Source organism: Cylas formicarius, unplaced genomic scaffold (genome assembly GCF_029955315.1).
Source record: "Cylas formicarius isolate icCylForm1 unplaced genomic scaffold, icCylForm1.1 PGA_scaffold_3__17_contigs__length_32017465, whole genome shotgun sequence".
Classification (NCBI taxonomy): domain Eukaryota; kingdom Metazoa; phylum Arthropoda; class Insecta; order Coleoptera; family Brentidae; genus Cylas; species Cylas formicarius.
In genome coordinates, this window is record NW_026844326.1 from 21,035,734 (window position 1) to 21,062,811 (window position 27,078).

A 27,078-nucleotide genomic window follows, 5' to 3' on the forward strand; every position below is an offset into this window, starting at 1 on the left:
ATCACCAACAGTGAAACTTGTCATGTCATGTCACTGTTGCCAAGATATTATTTTCCATTTATCAATAAAATCCCTACATATTGATTTAGGTCTCTCGTGGCTCGTGTTCTCAGTTCTCATAAACTATCCATGTTATGATTGTCAACCAAATTTTTCAATTATTCAATTATTAAATTATTATCAATTCAATTTTTAGGAAATTAATTTGTCACATACATCGAAAATAAAACTCTACCCCTTTTAGTTAAACTCGTTGTATAATGCACATCAATAAAAAAATTGTAATAAAAGCCCGCTAAATATCTATCTGCTTATTGAGTGCCGATATAGCAATGTCGACTTGAATAGGATAGCCAATATGCACTGTTTGCTAAAAAGGTAAGCCCGGCACAATCGCAAAGACTCGGCGGATTTTATTTTGAGTTTTAGGTCGAAGTTTTAAAAATGGATAATAATCTGTTGAGTGGATGCAACCAAGCTCTAGTTAATCATGAGACGCTGTCTTCCCCTAATAATGTAGAATTAAGGGATGACTTGTTCAGTTCTTCAGTTTCTTTATATGACAATTTTGATATACCAACTGAAACTGGTACAGACAATGATTTGAATCTAAAGTCTGCTTCAAAAAATGCTTTGCTTGCGAAGAAGCGGCTGCAGGCCTATAGAAAGATATTGAAAGGCAACCCAATAAACGAAGAGAATAACGCAAATATTGATATAGAAAAACTTCCGAAGAGTTCTTTAAAAAAGTTCAAGAAAGGTTAGAAAACTTGCATGATTGTTTCCCTCTTGTCTTTATTTTATTTAGTTTAATTTGCTAAATAAAATTTACCTCTTTTGATTTTTGAATCTAGGTTAGTTTGAATATAAATTTTCCAGATATCAAGGGAATTATTGAATTTGAAAATTTGAAATTTAAAGAAATTCTGTGTGTTAATGTGGCAGTGTAACTATTATTATATTAAATGTGTAGGTCTTTATCCTGAGGATGCTGCTAAAGCTATAATACAAGAAATTGAAGACTTAAAAAAGGCAGGATTTGCTGGGAGTACCAGACAGGAACATCAATTAAGTACAAAACCAAATCAACTATTTGCTCCTGTCCACCTTCCTCTCTCACCCATCAAAACTGACACCATACAAACTGCCAAATTTGGGTTTATAACTAGAGCCAGATCACAATCATCTTCTTCAGGTACTTAGTTTTAATCTCTAAACATAAACAGAACAAGAATGGTCACTCGAAGCTCCACCAATGTCATGTTTCTCACTTCTTCTTTGATGCCACTCTTCCTAAATATGCTGTCTCGGAAAGTATGAATATGTTGACGTAAGTGTCGTGTATCCCTTAAGATAAGGTTAATTAGGATTGATCAATGGCAGGTGATACATGAAAAGTGTTAAATAAGTGTTGTGTAAAACATGGCAACAGTAATGATAATCGAGAAACTTAGGTAAAATGATTTGCATTAACTGTTTACATTAAAAGTCTATAAAATGGATGGATAAAATTGAAAAGCAACTATTTTACCATTTAAAAATTTATTAGTCCTCTTTTGTGCTTGTAACATTCATTCTATGAAGTAATTTTTGGTGAGCCCCCATATAAAAAAACACAAGCTATGCGAATAGTTTAACATGAACCTGAAATCTATATCTAGTCAACCATTATTGTCCTGTTTATGTTCTGTTCTAAACTGAAAGAGATTGCAATAAGTGGAAATATTCCAGATGACCAAAAACTTCAGTTTAAAAAAAGGGAGATTAAATGTCGGAACATAAGAAAATTGGATCCTAACATAAGAAGGTCCCCGTCTCCGGAAAAGCAATTTAGAACTGGCAAAACTGAGGTGGTCGATAAAGGGCCCAAGCAGTATCCGAAAAATTGGTCTGAATATATTGAATTAAATTTGGATCCAGAAAAAGACGCATATTTAAAATCAAAGTTATTCAAGCAATTGAAAACAAAAAGCTCGGAGTATGTAACACATTCAATGTAAAAATAAAAAAAACCTTGTTTAATGGTTGGCTCCCTTTTAGTCCTCAAGATTTTTATGCTTTTGAAACTCCTTCGCCTCGCATGGAGACGTTTAAGTGTATGCCAAGGAGTGGAGATCCCAATGTTGTGCCTTTTGAATTTCTGCAGTAAGTGTTAAGTTAAATAGAAACATTCTCCTTATTTTAAACTTCGATTTGTAATATTATTGTTTCGCAGTGTCATTTCGTTATTGGGATCTTAAACCCCCCCCAAGACACGATGCAATTTTGCTAGCAAAATATGTTGTAGATTTTTTTTGTTTGAAAGTTTAGTGTTTACATATTACATAATCATAAAACTAAAAACGAGCGAAAATATATTACTTGTTCATTTTTTCTAATCAAAAAGCCAAAAACCGAATAATTGATTGACATTTAGCATCCCACATTTTTGAAAAATTGGAAGTACATGATAAGTATTTATACAATAATAAAAAGTGAAATTTTCCGAAAAAAGAAACATAACCCATGGGTCGCCATTTCTTTAGATACACTGCGTGCAAACCCCGAATCGTCTACAGCAGGAATCATCGCAAATCCCAACCGGGATTTTTGACCAAGGAACAGATCACCGCGGTCGTGCCGGCCGAAAGGAAAGAGTTGCTGGTCAAATTCTGGAGTTCCGCCCCACGATGCCCACCCGCGAATAAAAAAATCGACGCGAGAAAATGGTACCCGCGCAACTGGAGGCGGCAGGAAAATTCCGAAGCTAGACTGCTCGAAAATTCCGTCGGACTTTCGTTCTTGCAAACCTACTCCGACGACGAGGATGATACGGAAGAAGGCGCGAATCAGAAATCGAATGAAGAAACTGAAAACTTGAAGCGGAAGACCAGTATTGATGTGTCTAAAGAAGAAGACGAATATAATAAGACGAAACGGGAGATCGAGCTACTGGAGGCGTCCTTGAAACAAGCAGCCGCTGAGTTCGGCGAACTGGATATCCTGGCGGACATCTGCAACAGCAACGACCAGAAATATTCCGTTGACTCATTGGAAAATGAAGAAGAAGAAGAAGAAGGCTCAGACAAAAAGCAGAAAAAGAGGGAAAGGCAGAGGGACGAACCTTTCCACGATAAGAATGCTAAGAAATCCAAGAAAGTGAAACAGAAGAAGGAGAAGTTTAAAAAAGGCAAGAAAAGGAAATCAGGGAAGAAACAAAAGAGGAAGCGGCGCACGAGCGACGAGAGCCGAAGCGACTCCGACGACTCGGCCGAAGATAGAAGAAAAAAGAAGGAGAAGGAAGAACGGGTAGATAATGATGGCAATTTGGAATCTAAAAGATCGGGCGACAAAGCTTCTGATTCGGAAGCTGTTCGTTATCCGTTTGAAGAAGAAATTGAAGAAAAATCATCGCCGAAGAAGAAAGGTAGAAACCTGGTCCTCACCGGAGCGGTTTTATCTTCCGACGAAGAAGCAAAACCGAAGTTGGTTAGGCGCGTCAGGGACGAAGGTTCTCGACAAAGCGAAGAGAAAGTGGAGGCGGTAAAAATAGATCTTTTAAAGAAAAATCAGGAATATTTACGCGAACAGGAGATGCTCAAGAAGAAAGAAGAAACGGAAGGTTGGCATAAAAGCGATGCGGCGCCTATAGAAAAAATCAAAACCGGAAAAGAAAAAGAACGGTACTATAAAGGGGGAAAGCGGTGCAGAACATCCAGCGGCGAGGGGATCGCTTCGAAAGAGGAAAACCGAAGACGGTCTTCAACGAGAAGCGATTTCGGCACCATCGAAGAATTGAAGAAGGAGGCGAAGGAACTCGTCAGGACTTACAACGAGTTTCACGAGATAACGATGGAAAAACGCGCACAGGAAATGGAGGAATTGGAAAAGATTAGGAACAGGCGGAAGCGACGGGCGGCCGAGTTTCTAGCGCAGAAATGCAACCAGAACGCGAAATCGTGCGATACGCCGGACGCCAAAGATCAGGAACTCGTTACTTTCAAAACGGAAGCAGTAGAAGAGGATTATCGTAGAACCACCACCCCCGACATTAAAGAATGTCAAAGAAAGTGGGAGGAGGACTCGAGGTTGGTTTGGGAAAGCGAGGACGATCAACAGGTCGCGGAACCGAAGCCGCTCATGAATCTGTCGTGGGAGAGCGACGAGGAGGATTTCGAAAGACAAGTCGCCCAAATACAGAGTCCGAGGCGAACGTCGCCCGCGCGCAGCTCGTTCTCGTTAGAGATTCCGTTAAACATCGGGCCTTTCCTCAAACGGGAGATGATAGTGGAGAACAGCGAACTCGACGAAATGATAAACGAGGCGTGCAGTTTGGAACGGCAGAAAGGTTTGTCCGAAGCGGAAACTTTGCGCGTCATGGCGGACTCCCACGAACCCGTAAAACGTCAACAAAACGAAGGGGAAAGCGGGGGGAAGGCTTGCGCGAACTCGAGCGTCAACGATTTAGACAAGTCGTGGAAGAAGGGCAGATGGGACCGAAAGGTGTCCAGTCCGAAGCAAAAGGTCGATTTGACGGCGGACGTGAGCATGAACTCGTCGAACAATTCGTCCGCAGCGCTCGAAAACGAATACGAGCAGTTCATAAAGGCCGTGTCGTCTGAGACGAAGGAAGCCATAGTGATCGAGAGCAGCTCCGATTCGTCCGTAACGCTGGTGGACGAATTCCGAAAGCCGAAACGAGAACCAATGATTAATTTTGCCGATTTGAACGTCGTGCCGAGTGCGCCCACCGATGATATCCTCCTGAAGCACATTCCTCTGCCGCCGCCACTACCGATCGAAGTTCAACCGTTGCCCAAGTCGGCCGACGCGCCGGCTGACACAAGCAAACCGCTCATCAATCTGAGCTTCGAGCCGAACGTCACGCAAAACATCACGACGACGTCGTCCAGCATCGCGGCGCCGATCACTTCCACCATCAACGTATCCAAGGCGGGCGTGGAAATCTCGACGACGGGGGGTTCGGATTTGGTCAACGACCCGGATCCACGAGCGCCCCCTACCTTGAATTCTAATTCGCCGTCGTTAAAAGACAGCACTTCGGACGGCTTCACCCGCGACGTCGTGAAAGAAGCGGCCGTCGTCAATCACAAACTAACCTTCACGGCCCTGACGCTGCGCAGCAAACGACTGCTGCCGAACTCGGGCCTGAACTTGAACGAATCGGACGAGGATGATGCGTGCGCGGTCGAAGAGACGAAAAAAAAGAAATTGGAGACGCCGATCGAAAAGAATCAGAAAGAAACGTGCCTCGAAGAGATACGAGTGCCGGCCGAACCTAAACCAGACGACAGCGGACAAGATAGTTCCGCTAAGCGCGAGAGGAAAAACTCGTCTCCGCGCCGTCGCGAAGAGTCGCCCAGGACTCGGAAAAAGGATACGTCGCCCAAGCGACGAGGATCGTCGCCGAAGAGACGCGCTCCGTCACCGAGACGCCGCGCCTGTTCGCCTAGGCGACGGGAATCGTCGCCGAGACATTCCAAGAGGCGACCGCACTCTCCAAAACGGCCGTCGCCGCGACGAAGGTCATCTCCGAGACGCAGGTCGCCCCGAGCGTCCTCGCCTAGGAGGTCGCCGAGGCGCAAGTCTCCGTCTAGGAGACGGAGCGTTTCGCCGAGGAGACGCCGAAGTCTGTCGCCGAGGAGAAGAATCTCGTCGCCCAGAAGACGCGGCGGTACAGTCGATAGGCAGTCGCCGAGGAGATGGACTCGGAGAAGCAACTCGCCTAGGTCGAAACGAAGGCTCAGCGATTCTTTGGAGAATTCCGCGCCATCGAAACACCACGTGACCGCGGTCGAGAGGGAAAAGTCGCCCGTCGCGTCTCCGTACGAAGGTTTGAAGCGCAGCGTCGCCGATTCGACAATAAGCGACGACTTGCTTCTGCAAGCACCCGTCCAAGAAGACTTCATCAATCCGTCGGTGCAGCAGCTGATGTTTGGTAACAGATTCAAGGACCACGAATACGATTCGCCGAAACGTATACCGTTAGACGTCAGGATTAATCAAGTGCTGGGATTGGACGAGCCGAGCTCGCCGAGACCGAGACAATACGGCGTATATAATAATTACATGGTCGATCCGTCGAAGCGTCCGCCCGATCTCCATCATCAGTACGTCGCTGCTTACTCCTCGAACGTTCCTCCGCCCCTGCCCACTGAGGTCGGCTTCAGGGTCAACAGGGAGGTCGCCCGGCTCGGGCAAGCGTGTTTCAAGCAGGTTGGCAACATGCTGCAGATCGTCCCGAGCGACGAGGTGCCCGTCTTTAAACTTGAGGTAAGAGTTACACGTTGCTATTCTATCTGCGACCCACCGCATCCTCGCTATCTACACTAAACGAGTGTTAAAAACAATAAATCTATATCTAATAGATCCCAGAATTCTGGAGTCTATAGATTAAATTGCGGATCATGTTCTAAGATTTATATTGGACAAACATTTAGATCTTTTAAAAAACGTATCAACGAACATCGACGATCATTTAAAAACAATAGTTCACATTCTAATTACGCTATACATTTAAATTTAGAAAAACACAATTTTGACGACAATTTCGATAATTTACACACTGTTTCAAAAAGTAGAAAATTAAATTTACTAGAAGCTATGGAGATTAATAAAATGAGAGGTTCGAATGTATTACTTAATGACCAACTGGATTTGAACGGATCCCCCTTGTTAAATCTCAATTTAATACATAAGTAATTACTACCTGTTTTGTATTTATAAACATTGGTTCCGTTTGATATTCGCATTTGATAAAGGTACGGTGTTGCCGAAACAGCTGTCATTTAAATATATTTATGTGAAAATCTGAACAACGTTTGTGCATAATTAACGATTTTAAATGGATTTTCATCAAGTAAAAGCCACTTCAGTACAACTCCCAATACTTCCCGAATCATTTATTCAGTTCGCTTTTCAGTACACTGTATGCTATTTCAACGAAAGGTTCCGGTCCAAAATACATATCGCCAGTTTTATCGTTGTTTCTCGGCAGTCAAGTAGCAAAGCCGAGCTGATCCTTTCCGAGGAGCATAACCGCTCGACCGTCTCTGCAAATTTTCTTCAGGTTCTAGTGAGCACACAACAGTATCGCATACATATCGTAAATTTAATGCACCCCATGACATTTGCGTACAGAACCTGTAAAATCGACGGACTGTCAGCGACCATATTGAATATCAAGGCGGAGGCGGCTGATACAAAAGAAAATATTCACACAGACGAATGTCGCGCATGACTTCGATGTCGATTATAGGAGTAGGTAAACTTTGGGCAATAAAATTATTTTTCATACCCTATCGTAAATCCGCTTAATCATTTTTGACCAGTTACCATCTTGGAGCTGGAAACTCTACGGTTTTTAAAATATTTGGGTGAAATGCTATATCTATATCTATTTTAAACTAATTACGGAAGTGATACCAGAGAACTGGCGAAAAGCAGTCCAGCGTGTCATTAAAGATAAGGAGACAATGTGGGATCTTGATTACTTGATAATTTTGACCAGAGGAAATGAGATCTCCTGAGATCATCAAGAATATTATGATTTTTTATCTAATTCATGTATAATGCATTTTCTTGAATAATGTTAAAATAATAGTGCTGCCAAATACTATGTACATTATGCTCAATTTTTATTCTGTTGAAATTCTTCCATTGTTACGAATAACCTAGCGCGACGCCTTTGGCACGCCATTTTTAGTGATGGTAAATGGATGAGAATAGGCAAAAACCCATACATACATACATACAATGAAAGTTGCTTAATTATTCAATGAATCACTTGCCTACCTAATGAAGTTTTATTACTCTACACCACATTGAAATAGACTATATGGATCAGTCGGTAGAAAGGAAATGATTATAGTTTTGTGGCAAAACTACGGAGCGTTTGTATTCTGTCAGAGCGGAGAACCAAGTAAGAAAAAACCACAAGTGTCATTAAGCACTTCATACTTATCATATATCTTATACCCACCCAATCGAGTTGTCCCAACGCTCATTTTGTTCGTCGGCATTTATCCTTCATTCTATAAACAAGGACCGAGAAAAAATAAACTTGTGGCAGATGCCTTATGAATAGGTAGGTATACGTGGCTCGAATGAGACAGGTCGGTACATTTCAACTACTCCGTATGTCTGACATACTTCCATACACGGGGTGGTCCGTGTTTGAATATTGGAAAAAAACACGTATTGTATTATTCGTATAAACATATTTATAGCATAGATTAATTGGTTTTTGTTTAACCAGTTGCGTTCGTGGTACACCAATGGTTTATAGTCATTTTATTATTAAATTTAGATTTAGATCGAACTTTGATCAATTTAAAACAAAAATGGTCTGTTTTTTCGCTAAAAATAACCGTTTTCGTTTACATGTGCTCCTAATTGGTATACCCATTTTTTTTTATTTGAATTAATTAAAACGGTCTCACGAACGCCACTGGTTGTACTGGCTTAAATTTGGAAGCAATATTTCAACACTCCGTCCGAAATAAAAGCATTTTAGTACATAAGCCTATGTGGACTTTTATCTGGTGAATACGCTGTTAAAGTTTCTCCAATATAACTCGCACCACCCAGTCTATACCATTATACCTAACATATATGGAGATATAGGAGAGATATATGGATGAGGTATATGTAGGTATAGGTTTGGTAGACATTATAAGCGTATAATGTCAGGAAAAAGGAGTAGTTCAAATGTACGGTGCTGTCTGGCCCGAGCGACGCAGTACCTAATCTTGTGCCGGCGCAATCGATATCCTGGTGGTGTTTTTGTTTTATTGATCCTGATCTTACTTTTCAAGGATGCACAGAAGGGATATATGAATCCCGATCCGCCCGCGTATATGCATCTGCCGCCTCCTCTCATTGAGGGAAGGGCCCCGATGAATGATATAAAACCTCAGATCGTTCAAGTCGGTAACATGTTGCAAATCGTGCCCAGCGACATACTGGCCATGCCGGAGTCGGCGGCTTTCCCGCCAAGCCCCAAAGTGAGTGACACCTCCGGTTCGTTTCGTACATATCGTTCATTAAAAAAAAAAATACGCAGATTAAAATCGAGAAGGCGGAAGAGATGGTCGATCCGATCGCGGTGCAGGAAAAACAATCTGCTGAGGCCGCCCTGATGCAGAAGGTGGCCGAACGCCGCGCGGAACGAGAAAAGAGACGTCACGAGAAAGAGTTGCGTAGGAAAGAGAAGGAACGGCGAAAAATGGAAAAGGAAAACGAACGGCAAGCCAAACTGAAGATTAAAACGGAAAACATGATTAAGGTAACTCTTAACACGTCGTGTCGTTGAACTGGCGCGCTCACTAGCGGCGTTCATCGTTTCCTCAGAAAGCTTTGGAATTGGAGGAAGAGGAGGAGAACATAGACGTGGAGGATTCTGAGGCCAAACCCACTCAATGGCCGCCGTTGTCGTTGGTCGTCGTACACAACACCACTGCGAAAGAAGCCGGCAAGAGTATACTGTTAAATAAACAAGAGTAAGTGAGATGTCAAAGTCTCTTGATTGCTTAGTTTAAATGTGTGTTGCATTCAAAATGTCTTATTTAAACTCATTGAAAAACAGTACGCGTTAGGTACGAAGAAAAATAGTAATTATTTAAATACATGTTAATTTTTCAAAGAAACCTTCACAGGCTACTGTGATACTTTTAACAAATCTTCTGGACTCCTCCTGCGTCGGTTTTTGCTGAGTCGAACTTGCTGATGTTTCGCCAACCATCCTGTTGACTTCTTCAGAGCTTGACTGAAACTGGCTCGTATTTCACTCTGTACCTGCTTATATATTGTTTGAGTGGGGCGGAGCTAAATGAGGGGCATAAACATCGTCTCGGATGACTGATTCCCATATCGGTGACAGATAGAGACCTGAGTCGCGATTAAGATTATTAGGTTGTTTATAGATTTCTATAGACTCTCGGATTTTTCGTTGGTAGAAGAACTGATTACATGCAAGAATTTTAATTTTATCGAATAAAATGTTGTGTCCGGTTTCATGAGTGTGTTCGGCAACAGCTGATGAGTTTATTTGTCTTAGTCGTCAGGCTCTTTCATGTTCTTTGAGTCTAGTTGATATTTTTCATCCGGTCTCTCCAATATATTCTTTGCCGCATATGCATGGAATGCTGTAAACTCCTGGCATCTCAATCATCTCAAAATGTTGAGAGATTTTTGGACAAGTGGTAAATCTGGTTTTGACGTCATATTTCTTTAGAACTTTTGATATGTGGTCAGTGATGTTTTGAATGTAAGGAAGGACCACAGTGGCAAGTGTAGGATTGCTTTCGGCCTCATTGTTATTAGAAGATTGTGGTGAAGTTTATTTTTTGATGGAACACTTAATATCTTTAATGTGGAAATTATTAGAGAGAAGAGCAGAGGTAAGGTGTTTTAATTCTGGGTTCAGTGACTCGGGCTGAAATAGTTTTATGGCTCTGTAAACAAGAGAGTTGATAACTGATGATTTTTGGGCCGGATGGTGATATGACGATGCATTAAAGTATCGGTCTGAGTGCGTATGGTTTCTTTAAACACAATGACCCAATGTTAGGTCTGATTTTCTATTGATAAGAATATCTAAGAATGGAAGGTTTATTATTAGTTTCCAACTCAATGGTAAAACGTATGGGACTGGGACTGGGACACCCGGTACAATCCGACGGCTTGGTACTAACTAAAACTTTGGCAACACTTAAAAATGTCTATTCAAAAATTTGATTTTGACTTTTTCTAATAGAGGGCGCTTCAATGACAATTCTAATTGTCTGTCCAGTGGATGGAGTACAATTTTATCCGAACGGTTCTAGGGCGGACGCAACGTCACCCTCCGAGAAGAAAACCAAATTGGTTAGTTTCGCCGATGGCGTGCGACCCGGCGAGGGCACGTCACCATCGGCTGGCGAAGAGCTCGCGTCTCCGCCTCCGAGAAAAAAGCTGCCGAAAGAAAAGAGGTACTTGAAGCTGCAGAAGGGCAAGAAACATCCGAAGAAGAAGGTAAAGGTCTGTGTTTTTTGTTTTTATTTTCTTTTATTTTATTATATTGTTTATATTTGTAAAAATGTTGGGTTGGTATTCGTCGGAAGTATTTAGAGTTGATAAAAATTTGTGTATTTTTTTAAATCCAACGCAAGAGAGAATAAAATTACTTAACACTAGCCACGCTTACAACAAGCATATAAGTAAATAAAAAAATCCATCTAACACTATTGTACATCCCTAAACTAAAGCTAAAGAAGTGACTCTTATGAAACAGAATATTTTGCTGGTAGGTACTCTTGGGGTCATAATTATTCTGACCCTAATGTTGTATTCAAATATATTTTCTTGAACAGCGCGAATAGGGTTTGATATAAACCAACAAAGTGGCTAGATATGTTTTTTTATAGAAAATTGGACTGAACTAGACAGTAAATGTTTTGTTTTTATCGTCACCGGGTGACGCTTTCAGGTAAAAATTATTAAAAAACCGCCAACTCCGGAAGACAGCGAATCGGACGAGGACAATTTACCGCCACCGTCGCCGCCCCCGGGCTCGCCACCTCCCCATCTTTTCCCGCCCCGTATAAAAACGAGCCCGGTAAATAACGTGACGGCAACGTATCTCGCGACGATTATTCAAAACTCTCAGCAACTTCAGCAGCAGCACATGCAACAACAACAGCTGCAACACCATCAGTTGCAGCAACAGCAGCTCCAGCAACAGCAGCAACAAGTGTCGTACGCTCCCGTGTACCCACCTCCCCCTTTGAATATCATAATGGCGCCTCCCCCTCCGCCCCCAAATCATAGGACGCCTTCGCATCACGGTACGCCCCCACCACCTTACCACGTTTCGCGAAGTCATCATCCACCAATGTCGTTGGGTTCGCATTCTCGTTCAGGTAAGGGCCGATTTCCAATAAATGTGTAATGATGGTGATTTCTCATTATTGGAGTAAATATCCCATAGAAATTTTCGTGGAAAAAATTTCTTGTTCACAGTGTCAATGTTTATTCTAGATTCTCACCCAGAAATTGAGGGGTGAGCGTCAGATAGGTGAGTGGTAGTAGGGAGCATGGGTCTAGCATTTAAATTTCGCTTAATCTAAGATTTAGTTTGAGTTCTTTGGCCGCAGTCGGTTATTATTTGGGCCCGTCGCTTTTAAATTCGCATTTATATTTTTATCGTTTAGATTAGGAAGGACGTGCGCTAATTTCTTTACTTTAATTTCAGGACAGACCCGACCATTTTGAGAGCAAATCCTAAAATTTTTATGCAAAGTCTATTATTTATTAAGATTTAACTAATCCATTCTATTATTGTACATAGTGGTTATGCGATTGTCAAATATAACTTTTTTTGTATCTTTTTTTATACAATTATTTTTTGTTTTAGCGACCTCAATAGACTGTTAATGTAAAAGTGGTAGAAATAAATTTCTTTTTAAAATAAACCAGCACACTTTATTTGAACGCCCTATAGTAGATATCGGACTACAAATTTTATACAATTTAGAGCCAAAGATTTCCGGAAAAAATGTGAATTCAAATCCTCATTTATACATGATTTGCCCAATGTCACTTTCTTCGTTCTGTTAAATAATTTTTGTAAATTACGTTTCCCGTTACCATTATTTGGGAAGCTGTGGGTAACAAGTAAAATGGTTTCAAAACAACGACTTCCACCAGAGCTAACTTTTTAAATATTTATCGAAATAAAATGACATAGGTAACAAAAATATCAAGTTAAAAACAATCGCAACATTTACCATATTTATATCTAAAAGTAAAACCGTAGGTTCGTTGCAGACAAAAAGTAAACAACAAAATTCAGGTTATTTTACTTCAAAATAAGAGTGGCGACACTGGAATCACGGAACATATTCATACCGCGTTTCCTCTCTATACACATTGAAATTTCTACTTTCTGGTCTGTGGCCGTAATTAAAGCAAAATTTTTGGTTATGTCCTCCAAAGATAAGTTTAATGTTTAAAAGAAGTACACGTTATTTTTTGATAGATTCCAAAGTTGAAAGTGAAAACTGCTACGTCAATACAATATTCGTTGCGTTTTTTATTTCACAGCGAGCATAGACTTCCGCGAAAGTATGTCACAAGCAGAACAAGAAGTGTCCCAGTTAGTTACCAATGGAGAGATAAATAAGATTCCTATTAAATCCAAGTCAGGGCTGATGAAGTTGTCTAGCTATGTATTAGCTTTAAGACCCTGGTCGTGGAGCGCTAGTCTTATGCCTACTTTATTAGGTGCCACCATTGCTCACAAATATCCTGGCTCAGATGATTTTAGTTATTTGACATTAATTTTCACTCTCTTTACAATAATCTGCGTTCATGGTGCTGGAAATGTCGTGAATACCTATTTTGATTATGTTAAAGGTAATTTACACTATTACACTATTATTATCAGTTGAACATTTATCTTATCTTCCTTCCAGGCATTGATAATAGAAAATCTGATGATAGAATCCTAGTCGACCATATTTTGACAAAGGATGAAGTAGTTTCGCTAGGAGCTCTGCTTTATTTATTTGGGTGCATTGGTTTTATTCTAATGGGAGCTTTATCACCAGCAAAAATTGAACACTTGGCACTAGTTTACTTTGGAGGCTTGTCTTCAAGCTTCCTCTACACTGGAGGTGTCGGATTCAAATACATCGCATTAGGGGACGTATTGATCCTAATAATTTTTGGCCCCATTTCTGTTCTTTTTGCATTTATGGTCCAAACAGGTAGAGTTGAATGGGCGACTATTTACTATGCAATACCATTAGCCCTAAATACAGAAGCTATTCTTCACAGTAACAATACTAGAGATGCTGAATCAGATAAAAAGGTTGGAATTGTTACCTTGGCTATAATTATTGGTCACACAGCATCCCATATTTTATATGCATTTTTATTATTTATTCCATATATCATGTTCATGGTAGCTACTTTAAAATATTCAAAATGGTTTGTTTTGCCCTTAGTCACTTTACCAGGTGCTTTCAAAATCGAGAAACAGTTTAGATCAAATGACATACACAATGTACCCAAAAAAACCGCCAGGTTAAATCTATATTTTGGTATTTTGTATGTTTTGGCATGCAATATGGCGCCCTCTTTGCCGTTTATAACAAAAAGATAGACACCAAAATCTTACTTTTTATGTTTGCATGTGTGAGATTCTCAGTGTATTAAAAACATTCAGTAATTTATAGTAAATGTCTGGTCATGTTTTTGTAATTTTTGTTTACTAATATGTATGTATTTCAGCTAAATGTGTTATTTATTGTTTTATTGAGATGAACTTTATAGCAAATATATTTTTTATGGTTAGTATGAAGCCAGGCCAGTTTTGTTGTGGTTTTAATTTGGAATATCATATTTCAAATATTTATTCTAGTAGTAGGTCAGTGCCGCCCTCTTTTCACCAAAATATTTAGGATATTAATTGCGTTAATTTTAATAAGGCGACAGTGGCAACGTTGATTTTAAAATTATAGGTTACAAAATCCTTAAGATTATTAATGTTTGGTCATAGCCTTAATGGTTAATGGACCAATTAATAGATACATTTTTAACCTCAATAAGTTTACAATTAATGAAATTAAACCCATTTAAATTTAAAAAATACTTGACAAATTGATTACAAACTTTTTCGATAGAGACCCCATTAACGCTAGTGACAGTTGCTGTTATTACCCCCGTATCAAAACGGTTTTATAAAAGCCTAGTAAATTTTGCAATCAGATTTAGCTTGTAGAAAGCCATTCTTGGTGATTTGAGACTTCCTATTGCAATGAACTGTTAAGACAATAAATCAATTAGTCCTAGATTTAATAAATACGACGTAAAAAAAATATTGGGCTTAGACAGTGTTCAAAACTAAGTGTAAAATAATAAAGTTTTTTTTTTACATAAATGTAAGTGCCGGCCGCTTTGTTTTGGTGTGGTAACAAAGATGGATGTTGAAAAATTAATTCACTGCACTTTCTTTTGATTTTTGCGTAATAAGATTTTGTATTTTTTGTACTTAACGGTGCCGTGACTTAATTTCACCAAACACGTGTTGCAAGATACATATCTGTTATATTTTGAAATGAACATTTGCTCACTGTTTAAATAAAACACCGATTTTTACCCGTAATTACTTTTATTTCCATGGCTTACCTTTATTCGATACGTCGGGCCTGATGGTTGTGACGCCAGGGTGAAGTAAAAAAAAGTAGTTTGCCCCAAATTGATTTATTTTAACATCCTACCGCTAAATTTCATATAAAAAATTGTTATATATTACGAGGAAAAAAGACTGGACCGGCTCCACGCGCTTTAAATCGGTGTGCGTGTGGAAAACGATCCGTCCTTCTCATACTTTTCCGAAACGAACCTCTTCTTTGCACTTATTATTTGTGTCGGTTTGAATCACACTTCGACAGTGGTGGGTGAAGAACGTTTACAAGTTAAAAATTCATTCAACCTATTTTTTACCACCTATGTACAACTAATTATGAATTCCCATTTATACTTTCTATTTAACAAAAACAGTGACCATTGGAACTGAAAATGAATATCGAACATCGCATCCACATTATACACGAAAATATGAGGATTAGTGACGTTGAACGGCCACTAACTCGGAACGAGGCAATGTTTTTTGACCAAGTTGGCAACGCTACAGAATAATTAATCGAGAATTATCGTTATGTTCCGATTTTCGAGAAAACTTCGAGCTTCAAAAACAACAGGTGGCCAAGCTCGCTTAGGTAGAACACGTTGCCGGAAATCTGTTTTTCGCAAACAACTTTTAATACACTTCATATAAATTTATTATCTAATCTTCCCACGCCACCGGGTTTGTTAATTTTATTTTTTTGGAATAAGTGCTGTCTCAAGTGTTTTCGTTTTTTGCTGTCTTTTTTATCAGCAATAAACGATAACGCCTTTATTATTCTAATTAACGCACTAATAAAAAAGTAGAAAAAGTTGTTTCCAGGACGCCACTTTTTGTTATATGAAGTAAAGACGGCAATTCGAGAAAAACATGCATTCAGATGCGTCATTCAGGTGGCCTCCGTATCCTTGTGGACTACAAACAGTTCCTACGCCACTGGAATAAGTATTCCCTCAAGTGTTTTCTATTTTTGTTATTATATTAATTTTATGAAGTAATGACGGTTATTCGACAAAACTTTTGTGTCCTACCTAAATTCGTACCAATCACACCTTTCAGAACTTCTTTTATTTCATAAAAAAGTGCGTAAGAATGATTTTCTATCGCCGAGTTGGAAAATGGCCGATAAAAATTGCGCGAACCCGTTCGAGAGTTTACGAACGCAAAATACCTAGTGGCAGTTACGTTTGTAGTCAACACGAATATACATCGGCAATATCCATTATCCGTTAGTGAACCGGGTGGCCGACGATTTTATACGCAAGAAAAAAAACTTACTTTTTGTTAAGGAAAAACGAAATACGCTAAGAAATATAAACCTTACATTACGCTGTGAGATCTAAATTTATCAGCCTTAAAGTACGCTCAATATCCAATTCCCTTCTAATTATACGCAGGTCCGAACTAAATGCTTACGGTTGCGAAGCGCCGAAGCTTCTATTGGCAGTTACCGACTGTACGAAATACTGGACCGCGTCTCGTGCCAACAAATAACGTCTATATTTTCTTTATTCTGTCTCTCGCGGCAACGCGCCATATTATATAAATCCATAAAATCTTAATAAAATCAAAAATATATAAACAAAAAAATCAAAATCGCCATGTTTGTACAATATAACCGGGCTGACGTTCGACGGTCACGCGTTAGGAGGATTTTTTTGTATCGCGATTTTTAAAGCGACGCGCGCTCAGTTCAGTGTCGTGCGTATTTTTTCCGTTTTCCATATCCGTATCCTCTCCTTCAGGTCATCCACTGAAATCCGTTTATATATGTTACTGGACAAATCTTGCGACCACACATGAAGCCTAATCTCTAATACTGGTCAAACCATACGGCTATTAGATATATAGCATGCCTTTAAATTTCACCACTAACCTGCACCATTTTCTTTCTAAACAGCGATCTCCACCCACTTAACTCATTTACCACGGACATTTAATGTGATCCGGGCATATTTTGAGAAAATACCATCTCAATATATTTTCGTCATCGACGCCTTTAAAAATCTTTAAATTATCAGCATAAAGAGGACCTCTCTACATATCTAGTAGCTATATGAGTCAAACCAATTCAACTATGTTCAGAAATATTTTATAACCATCTTACACTTTAAATTATTTTTTTTGTTCTACAATCTCAATAAACCTTTATTATTACTTATTCCGTTTTTAAAATAAAAAAATTAAAATTCGTTTAAAAAAAAAGATACAAAACTTTCGAAACCCGAGGACCAAATTTGTAATTCATCACTCATAAGTTTTTCCAAATAATTTCACGAAAGCGTGATTTAGTAGGCAATTTTTGCTAAAATTTAATACTCCATAAATGTATCTTATATTTAAAAAAAAAAGTAGCGTCAAAGAATATTTTTGACACCCGTACATATATTCTGAGCGCAGCATTGAATTCGAAAGAGTTATAAGTAAACTTCAAAATTTTCTTTTGTGTCATTTTTTTTGGCAAATACTTTGTAGAATGAATTGAAACATCCCAATTTATTGCAATATTTTAGTGATAAACTAATGTCTTTTTGTGTGTTAACTTCTGAAGCTTGTAACGAAATTATGGTCCCTTTAAAACGGTTAAAACTGCTTCTTGAATGAAAATAAATAGTTGTATAGAATTCAAATGGTGATGACTTTCCCATTAGAAATAAAAAATTAAAAAAAAAAGATTCCTGGCAAGTTTGATAACAATATAAACATAACAAATGTCAAGTATCTTAATATGCATGTATATATGGGTAAAAGTCCTACTCAGAACCCTGATCATCATCGATTAATTGCAACATCTCACCTGGCAAAAGCATCTCTTCAGTCAACGGCTGCCTATTGAACGGGTCGGTATTGCTGTTCAGCAAATGTCTCATAATTACGGACCTATCCATAATCTGTCCACTGGGCAGCAGCACGGGATCAGTCATCAGTGTGTCCATTAGGGGATCTTTAAATTCGTCGGGTGCATCTTCCAACCACTCGTCTGACCTAAAACGACGGTTTAGGGTGAGACTATGCGACGCGACTGCGCACGCACGTGCTCACCTTTGGTTGTTCTCCAACACTCTGCACGCTTTCGCGGCCAGTTCCTTGAACTGTTCAATCTCGACGGGCGTTTTTATGGCGTTCCGCTCTAGACGGACGAGGGCGTCGTTAAAAAGTTCCCGACGGAAAGACCTCTGCAAATTTATAATCGTTCAACGATGCTTTCCAACCTAACTATAAGGTTTAAATTTTTATGATTATTTATGATTGAGTATTTTTTCTGAGTAAATATTTTTATTTCGGTTTTACGTTCCACATTTCATGAACAAATGATAACAAAAAAGAGAGACCATAATTCCTAACAATTTCGATTAAAAACTACAACTGATATTTTTATGAGCCCCTTCCAGTAATCGATGTATTTCAAATTTTCCATAAAAAAAATAGTAGTTCTTTATTTGAGTATTTTTTGAATTATAATTTATTTCCTTGTTTAGCAAAACCGCGTATATCGAGAGGACTCTCACGGTTTTACAAATTGATCTGCGATCAACATTAATATCAAGTAATACGTCAATCAAAAATTGAGAGTAAAAAAAGAAAAGTGTGGCAAATGTGACTCGTAAACCAGAGAGAACATAATTTCGGAATGGGACACTATCATGTGACCGATTGGAGAAGTTTGATGATGAAATGATATGAAGCAATTTCATTTTCATACCTAGAGATATGAGAATAATCAACCTATAAAATAAACACCCACAAATGAAAATACAAAATATAAACACACCGCATCGGCCGACCACAGTTGAACAATAGCAATCGCCACGTGCTGTCCTATTCTGAAATTATGCGCACTCTAACTCCTTTCATTAAACAATTTTTTTTTTTAATGCAGTGAAAGTATGAAATGGGAGCTATAGAAAAACTTTAATAGATTTTTAAAGATTATAATTGGTGGAAGTACAGTTTTCTGATATGTTTATAAGATATCCAAAACGCGAAAACAATTTAATGCCTCCTAATGCTGCTAATGTTCCGCTAATTTCTCGGCAAAATAGAATATTAAAAAATTAGGTTAGTTTGTCCGAAAACGTCTCCTAAAATGGGGGATAATTATTTTCAATTTCTTGGGCAAAAATCATATTTTTTGTATAGTATTCCATAAAAAGGCACTCTTGTTTAAAGTAGATACATAGAGAGATATTTTATTAGTAAAAAATCACATCAATACCAATTAAAACACATCACAGGCAAAAAAAATATTTGAAGTAGTCCTCCTCCCTTGAGATTTTAGCAAAGAATGCTGACCCAATTAATAAGCTATCTTAAGCAATTTTTTTTTGCGGAACATTATTTGATACCTTGTATATTAAGTTCATCAGATTTTCAATGTTGAGTAACCTGAGCATCTATAAATAGATCTTTATTGATGTCTTTAAACATGAATATGGTTACACTAAAATTACAGTATGATAATAAAAAACCGACAGTATAGACTTTTAATTGGACAAAAGTTATGTATTTTTCTACTTAGCGAAGTGCCTTTCGAAAAGTTAAAAATTTTTTTGAACAAGTATTACTTCTTCATTTTTTTAAAAATGTAATTTAATACATTCTTTGGAAATTATCTTTCATTTTATTATTTATTATTATTATATTTATATTACCTCGTCACCAGCCAGTGCTTCCGCAAAAGCATCACAGTCCAAATGTAAATAAATGTCTACCAATTGGCTTAACAAGCGTCTCGGTTCCCAACCGTATTTCTCGGGGTGGTCAACTTTTAAGTCTTTGCACTTTTTGCCGCACAACTGTTGCAAATTGAAATTGAGCATGGATGCCAGTCGGCCCACCAGCTCGGGCCTCAGGAACGGCTCTTTAATGTCTATGGTGAGGTAGTGGAACATGTCGACAGTTTCCCGCGCCAAAGTCAAATAGGAAAGGCACTGCCTTTCGTCCGCGCTGAGCTGTCGCATTTTGCTTTGCTGTTGATCGTTTGACAGCTTCGACCTGTAAGAAATACAAGTGAAATGGTTGAACAATACAAATTATGGGTGCCTAAATGGAGACCAACGAAAGAAATTAACATATGCAACAATACTAGCAAGTTTTTCCAACCAATTCGTATTCAATCCAAAGAAAAATTATAATACGCCCCTGCTATTATTTGCTGTACCCACCGGAGAGGGCGTGGCTTTTTTTGGGTTCACGAAAAACTTTATTCAATATAAAAAAAAGGATTTTTTTTTCAAAGAAACTTCCACAGACTACTGTAATACAAAATTTCTGGATTCCTCCTGCGTCGGTTTGTGTTGAATCAAACTTGCTAACATTTCGCCAGTTGGCTTCTTCAGAGCTTAATTGAACTGCATTTTACTCTGTACCTATTTATATATTGCTTGAGGGGTCTCGGATGACTGATTCCCTTTACCTATCACCAATATGAGAGTCAGTCATCTGAGACAATGTTAATGCCGCTCATTTAGTTTCACCCCCCTCAAACAATATATAAGAGTAAGATTTATATTTCTGAGACTTCCTGTGAGATGCATAGTAAGCAAGTAAGTAAAGTAAATACATTTCTCAGCAATTAGATTATACATTCAAAAATATATCAAATGCACAATGAATCAGAGAAATTTGTGGGTTTATATGGATTATAATATCCTTTAAATAAATAGATTTTCCGACAAAATAAAATATTTTTGGGTTCCTTTCGTGACCTTACATTAAGCTTCGTAGTAACTGAGTAATTTTCCATACTTGAGGAGGGGAACAATCGGGAAAAATTAACAACAAAAGTTATATTTTACAATATACATGTTAAAGTTACATAATTTTATTTAAATAATTAAAATCAACAAAGTTTTCTGCAAGTTTAACACCCACATTTTAAAAACGGAACTTTTAAAGTTTTTTGGAGTTTATAATAATAAAAGTGTTGATAATAACAATAACACACCTTTATTAACACAACAAAAAATTTGTTTAACAAAAAAAAACAATATTTTTTTAAGTATAATAAATACTTGTTATATTTTTTTAAGAGATGACACGAAAATGTTTGCATTTAAAGAAAAAAAAAGAAAACTGAATCTGATTACATATTTAAATCGTTAAAATATATTGTAAACAAACATGGCTGTACTGAGAAAAATCAAATATTTTCTATTTATTAATACCTGAAGCAATTCTGCAAGAAATGCAAATTTCTTTTATTTTTATTTATGACGATTAAAGTGCGTACAGGAAGATGCCTATGCTTACAGTTATCTTGCCCCAAAGAATCCATTATTAACTTTAAGGATTTTATAACACTGAACACTGAAGGACTAAGTAAGGAAAGTTAAACGAATTAAATTTATTAGGACTTACCATTTATCGGTATCCGCAATCAATTCCTGTATTTCGTGAATCCTTTTTAGCGACTCCAATGACTCATCTAACAAAAATGTCGTGTCGTTCATCAGCATATTGACAAACTTGACGAACTGATTGCCGTTTTTCGATTCGTTTACCAAAACTTGCCTATGTACCGGAGAATTCCACATGCCTTTAATTATGAGACTTATGTGATATCTTATGGAAAATTTGTCATAAAATTCCGAACTCGAACCGGTCGTTTCCACCTAAATCAAAATAAACTTGCTGTAAAACTCCCGGCAGAGATGTGGTGTAATTCAAATGTAGTTCATTGCGGCATAAAACTCGAGAGAGCTCGCCAAATTAACGCGCTATATCGAGTAGTTCAAATGTACCAACCTCTGTGTAAAACTTCATTAACGAGCTAGGCAGAACGGTCCGCGAAATGTGGTGCGACAACATTCTGTTATAAAGCAACTCGCATTTGGGCTGGATCTGGGGTATAATGACAAACACAACCTCCACCAGCTTAGCAACGAGATACGGGTTCTTGATCATGTTTGATGAGCATATTGTGACCAGGAGCCACGTTATCAGGCTGTCCTCGGCATACTTCGTGACAAGGCCGGGAAAATGCCTAAAAATCACCCCGATGATAAAATTTTCTGGCGCACCCTTTGACCGGTTTGGCCTTACTGCAGGGCGAACAGCAAAAACTCCGCGATGTCCTCGACGTACCACTCGGGCATTGCGTAGAACGCAGGGGAGGTGGGAGGAGGCAGTGGTAGGTCCGGCACGGGACTTCCGGGTGGCGCCCCGGTCATTAGACTGAGCAAATACTCGGAGACGGTCGTATAAAATATCAACGACCTGCCCATCAGGTTTTTATCTAACAGGCCCGCGTTGGCACAAGCTCTCGACCTAAAATATAGGCTCGTGTCACCTCCGCGGCGGGTATTTTCGCGACCTATAGTTTACTTGTTCAATTTTTTGACCTGATGCTTCCACCGTTTGATGAATTTCTTGTTCCTGCTGGCGAATGGTGTGTTCTTCCACTGCGGTTCCGCCGCTACAGTCTCGTCCAGCAACTTCTGCAGGTCTTTGATCGCGCGCAGCCGCCGCTGATACTTTTGGATGGCCGGCAAAAGGGACAAATGGTGGCAGTGGAGGGTCAAAAACCAGCAAATGGTAGAGAATTTCGGCGCGGAAAAGTCATATGATTCGCCTGAATGCGGAAGAAAAAAAATCAATTGCGGGGCATATATGATGAGACATGAGGTCTGATCCGCATTGATTCTCGCTGTGCTATATATATATATATATAAATAATTTATATAAAATATGACAGTTTTAAAGACGAGGGCGACACAAAACTGCTCTTTCGAGATGCAGTAAAAATCCTGAGGAATTTTCGTATTCCTTAAAAGAGCGTAGGGGTATCACTTATATTTTGCCTAGTACCCCCAAAAAATCTTTTTTTTATCAACGGTAATCTCAGTTGATGAAATTATTTAATGACTTCTATATTAGTCTCTCACAGGTTACCATAATTCCAACTAACATTTTTCGTTTTATTATGGCACACACGGGTTAATTACCTTTTGATTACCTATTTTATAAAAACTGAGAACCCATTGTTTGCCAAACGTTTTTGTTAGTTTTGTTTATAAATATGGGTTACCAAATAATAAAAGATTAAACTGCGAGAAATACTAGTTGAAATTAAACATACATTTTTGTTACAGTGAATATAGTGTAGTGAAAATATCGAGGCACAAATCACCAGCACAACTAAGGAGCCTAGGCAAAGGTGGAGCGACAACTTCCCAAATGACTGAATGATGGCAAAGATGTGAAGAACAGGTAATAGTGCCTATATACAATAGGAAGAAGAAGAAGAAGAATATAGTGTATTATGCCCTTTCACTATTATTTTACAGTAGAGACTATAGTTTACAGATGTGAGGAGGAACGATTATTATTATTACCAAATTTCTCTAACCAATCGCCGACTTCCTGAGAGGAAAATTTCAGTCTCGTGTCGTTCTGGATGCTGATCATCGCTTCGGGGTGGAACGGATACATCGGATCCATTTTCGCGAACTTTATCTTCACCGAGAGATTCTGCAGGACGCTGAGCAGATTCAACATGAAACCGTCGCCGGCCAATAGGCGTTCGTCCATCGCTAGTTGCGCCCGTTTCTCGTTATACTTGAGCAACTGAGCGATGTACCTGAGACAGGGCTCCCTGCTGTCCTGATTCGCTAAAATGTAATGGAAAATGCGGTGCAGCGTATTCCGGATGTTCTCCAATTCGAGCTGCAGGCACTGGTTGAGGGTTTTGTCGTTGACCGCATTGCCGGAAAACAGTTTTTCGGCAACCTTCGGCTCGTCCTCGGCGAACACCGAGATATTCAGGAAAGGGCCGAGGAACGACGTGAACGTTACCTCGCGTCCACCTAAAACAACGGCGAGTAAAAAAAATGGCCGGGAAAGACAAAATGACTTTACGATAGGGCGGAACACCACCTTGTCTCAGAAAATATAGCAGATGAAACAAAAAGTTGCAGTTAACATGTTATATATGGTGTTGAAGTTTGCTTCTAGACCAGTCTTAGCTCTTGTATATTTTTGCGTTTTTTTTGGCACAATACTCAATTGAAAAAGTCGCAACTAGACAGTACAATATTACAAAGAATAAAATCTACAGAAAGAAAGTGAAAAATGTAGATCCGATTGGGACACAGAATAGGCAAGGTACGGTAAGTGGGAATTATGTGAAGAAAAGTCGTGTATACATTGAACTGAAATCAACCAGAATCAAAAAGTACATATAGAAGAGACACCAAGAGAGTGCTGGGTCTTCTTTTATGGACACTAAGTATGTAATAATGACTGTTCCCTATACAAGGTGGTGTCACAAGATAAAAAGGCCACTCTGTACACTACCTGCGACCGTCAAAGGTTCCCCGATGGCGAACTGAGGTTGCCGCGTAATCAACGAACATATCGGCCTATTACTGCACCTGATATCGGCCAATTCGAACAACGTTTGCAAAGGTAATCGGTGCTCGTCTTCGACAATGTCCGCGTGCTGCATCATCCTAAATAACCCTTGCAAAATGGGGCTAAACACTTGATCGAACATCTTCTCGTCGGAATAAGTACGAGTGACCAGTTCGGTCAGGAAACCTCTTGGCACAACCTGCTGCAAAATCGGTCCAAGAAGGGGAGATTTAGCGATGGGGTATTCCAAAGAAGCGAAGGGACCCTCGACCGTTATAACCGTATATTGGATAAGCTGAGCTCTGATTTCCGTCAAGACGTCGCTCAAGGGCGGAACGCTAGACCTTTTCGGGTGGTTTCTTTCTTCCACAGCAACCCGATTATATGAGTCCATGATATATTTCAAAGCGGAGGCCATAGGGGTCTGGTCTGGGGCTTCCTTCATGGTCAGAAGCGGTATGGGACACGACATAACGTGGCTGGGTGATGGTGAGTTCAGCGTAGGACTTACAGATCCCGAGTGGAGGCTATTATTGTCCGAAATATCATGATTCTGGGGCGACACGTTCTGAAACGGCTCCTTGTTGAACGCTATGTGAGCGATGGTTTCGAAAATTGATCTCGAAATGAGGCTCCTGATCGGCATTTCGGGTTTGTCTTCGACGCCTTTCTCTAGGTCTATTAAGCAGAGACGGTTCTCTTTCGGTCCGTCGAATGATACGGATAGGATGCGTTCTATAGTTTCGTGAACCTGCTCTACAGTCAGTTCACTAGATGAGGACGTCGTCCGCTGCCTATGATTATCCTTTTTCTGGGCGTCCGATTCGTCCACCTGGCGAAACCCGTAGCTATTTTTTATTTTAATTTACAATAAAAATCACAACACATATTTAGTACATTAATAAATTTACAAGAACACAACTCTACTTCGAAGTTATAAAAAAAGGCATCATAAAATGATATAAAGTTCATTAGCTCTCCGACTATCGAATAAGTCAAATTACCGGGTTTTTACTATTACTAATCTATAGTTTATGGACTCTCTTAGCGCTTATGACAAAAATGATAAGATACTAAGATGTGTACATTTTTTGGATTAACTAAGAACTGTAGCATTAAGGAACAAATCAAACAATAAATAAACCATCAAATATACCACCAAACAATTTACTACTTACCTCCATATTTTCAAATCCTGAATCAATGTCAGTACCACCCATTTTATCTGCACATCCACTAACTTCGTCAACCTCCATATGTATGGAACTTGTTTCTGAATCACTTCTTTGAGGAGGCGCCCTAACTCTCACCTTGGAACTTGTTGGCGTTTGTATATCTATAGGTTTTGTTGGTTCTTTAAACACACCATCGAAACGCCTATTCTCCGATTCATTACACATAACATCTTTCATCTCTTTGTCTTTTTCATCATGAAATGTCAGCTCTTTCTCTTGTTTATCTCTACTAGATCCCTGCGCTATAAAACATTTTTGGTCCAGAGGATTTATTTGAGTTTCCAGCACAGGAGGACTTTGTGCATTGCTCATGGGAGATTGTGAGATTGGGGTAATGGGAGGAGAGATCGAGTTCGAGGGCGATCCACTTTCTAGGGGGGCGAGACGAGCTAGTCGTCTTCTCCGAATCTAGAAGTTTGGAGAAATATCAATTAACATTTCACAAACCACAATTATTCACAAACTATCTTATTTATTACTTTAATTTCCACTAGATGGAGAAAGCATTTAATACAGTTGTATTTGTATTTACGTTTTAATGTTGAATATTAATTACCTAACTATATATTTCTAATTTGTGGTATAGGAAAAACATCGTTTTAAACGTCACTATCGAAAAACATACTCAGCTGTTTGGCAAACAACAACAAAAAAAACCTGATTAAATAAAAATGGATAAAAAGTACTTAAATAGAGAACAAAAACGACAATAAAAAAATGAAATGTACATTGTCAAGGCCTTGGATTAGTGCAAATAGATGTAAGTAACAAAGAAATCGTTGCTAAAAACAGAGAAACCGGGACTTACCTCTTCTTGACTTAATTCGCTCATTGTTTGATATACCTACGTACGTATTTACAGTTATCGAAAAACAAAGTTTTCTTTTGAACCCGATCTACCGAAACGCACACCAGTTCCTATCGCCACAATGATTTTTCCGTGTCTGCGACGTCAGACGAATGTCAGTCACCCCTCTGAACAGCTGTAAAATGATTGCTTGGTTAGAATTTGCAAATCACCATCAAGTCAGACAATAAAAATCACAGTCTAGCCAACCTACCCCGCACACTTCATTAGGGCAGTCCGTCTCACTTTTGCTAACGTTATTCGCATAACGAATTTTTCACGTTTGTCCTAATAACATACCAGAATGGTGCCAAACGAAAACGTTTATAAGAAATGAATGCGCAGATCTCATGCTATCTTTATTTTTTTGAAGCGTAGTTGCAAAAACGAAAATCTATTTTGGTGTAAATGAACTTGGCCGCCAAAATTTCCTTTGTGCTTTGAATTTCGTTTCCGCGTTCATAGTTCTT

At 38.9% G+C, this 27,078-nt stretch overlaps 3 protein-coding genes across 9 annotated transcripts; 2 read left to right on the forward strand and 1 right to left on the reverse strand.

The window, feature by feature from the left end:
• Window positions 1-106: 106 nt before the first annotated feature.
• On the forward strand, window positions 107-12,420 carry LOC132699233 (uncharacterized). 7 transcript variants are annotated; one of them, XM_060665839.1, is made up of 13 exons: window positions 107-378; window positions 430-760; window positions 974-1,195; window positions 1,732-1,978; window positions 2,041-2,145; window positions 2,526-6,273; window positions 8,817-9,005; window positions 9,065-9,286; window positions 9,352-9,500; window positions 10,827-11,019; window positions 11,468-11,900; window positions 12,001-12,055; window positions 12,233-12,420. In XM_060665839.1, the coding sequence occupies exons 2-12, from the start codon at window positions 445-447 to the stop codon at window positions 12,042-12,044; spliced, it is 5,868 nt and encodes a 1,955-aa protein (XP_060521822.1). In that variant the 5' UTR covers window positions 107-378; window positions 430-444; the 3' UTR covers window positions 12,045-12,055; window positions 12,233-12,420. The 7 variants fall into 7 exon arrangements, with proteins under 7 accessions (XP_060521822.1, XP_060521825.1, XP_060521821.1 ...); XM_060665842.1 differs by having other exon boundaries at window positions 12,019-12,055; XM_060665838.1 differs by having other exon boundaries at window positions 12,001-12,420.
• Window positions 12,421-12,918: 498 nt separating this feature from the next.
• LOC132699353 (ubiA prenyltransferase domain-containing protein 1 homolog) lies at window positions 12,919-15,148 on the forward strand. Its single transcript, XM_060666011.1, has 2 exons — window positions 12,919-13,395; window positions 13,455-15,148. Exons 1-2 carry the CDS (start codon window positions 13,107-13,109, stop codon window positions 14,144-14,146), a joined length of 981 nt encoding a protein of 326 aa, XP_060521994.1. The 5' UTR covers window positions 12,919-13,106; the 3' UTR covers window positions 14,147-15,148.
• A 52-nt stretch (window positions 15,149-15,200) lies between these two features.
• LOC132699352 (ubiquitin conjugation factor E4 B) lies at window positions 15,201-26,934 on the reverse strand. Its single transcript, XM_060666009.1, has 13 exons — window positions 26,823-26,934; window positions 26,570-26,744; window positions 25,705-26,169; window positions 24,470-25,358; window positions 23,509-23,979; window positions 22,499-22,745; window positions 22,217-22,441; window positions 21,920-22,157; window positions 21,533-21,786; window positions 19,825-20,167; window positions 18,215-18,348; window positions 17,970-18,157; window positions 15,201-16,925 (listed from the first exon to the last, which is right to left on the reverse strand). The coding sequence occupies exons 2-13, from the start codon at window positions 26,591-26,593 to the stop codon at window positions 16,861-16,863; spliced, it is 3,543 nt and encodes a 1,180-aa protein (XP_060521992.1). The 5' UTR covers window positions 26,594-26,744; window positions 26,823-26,934; the 3' UTR covers window positions 15,201-16,860.
• Between the last annotated feature and the right edge of the window lie 144 nt (window positions 26,935-27,078).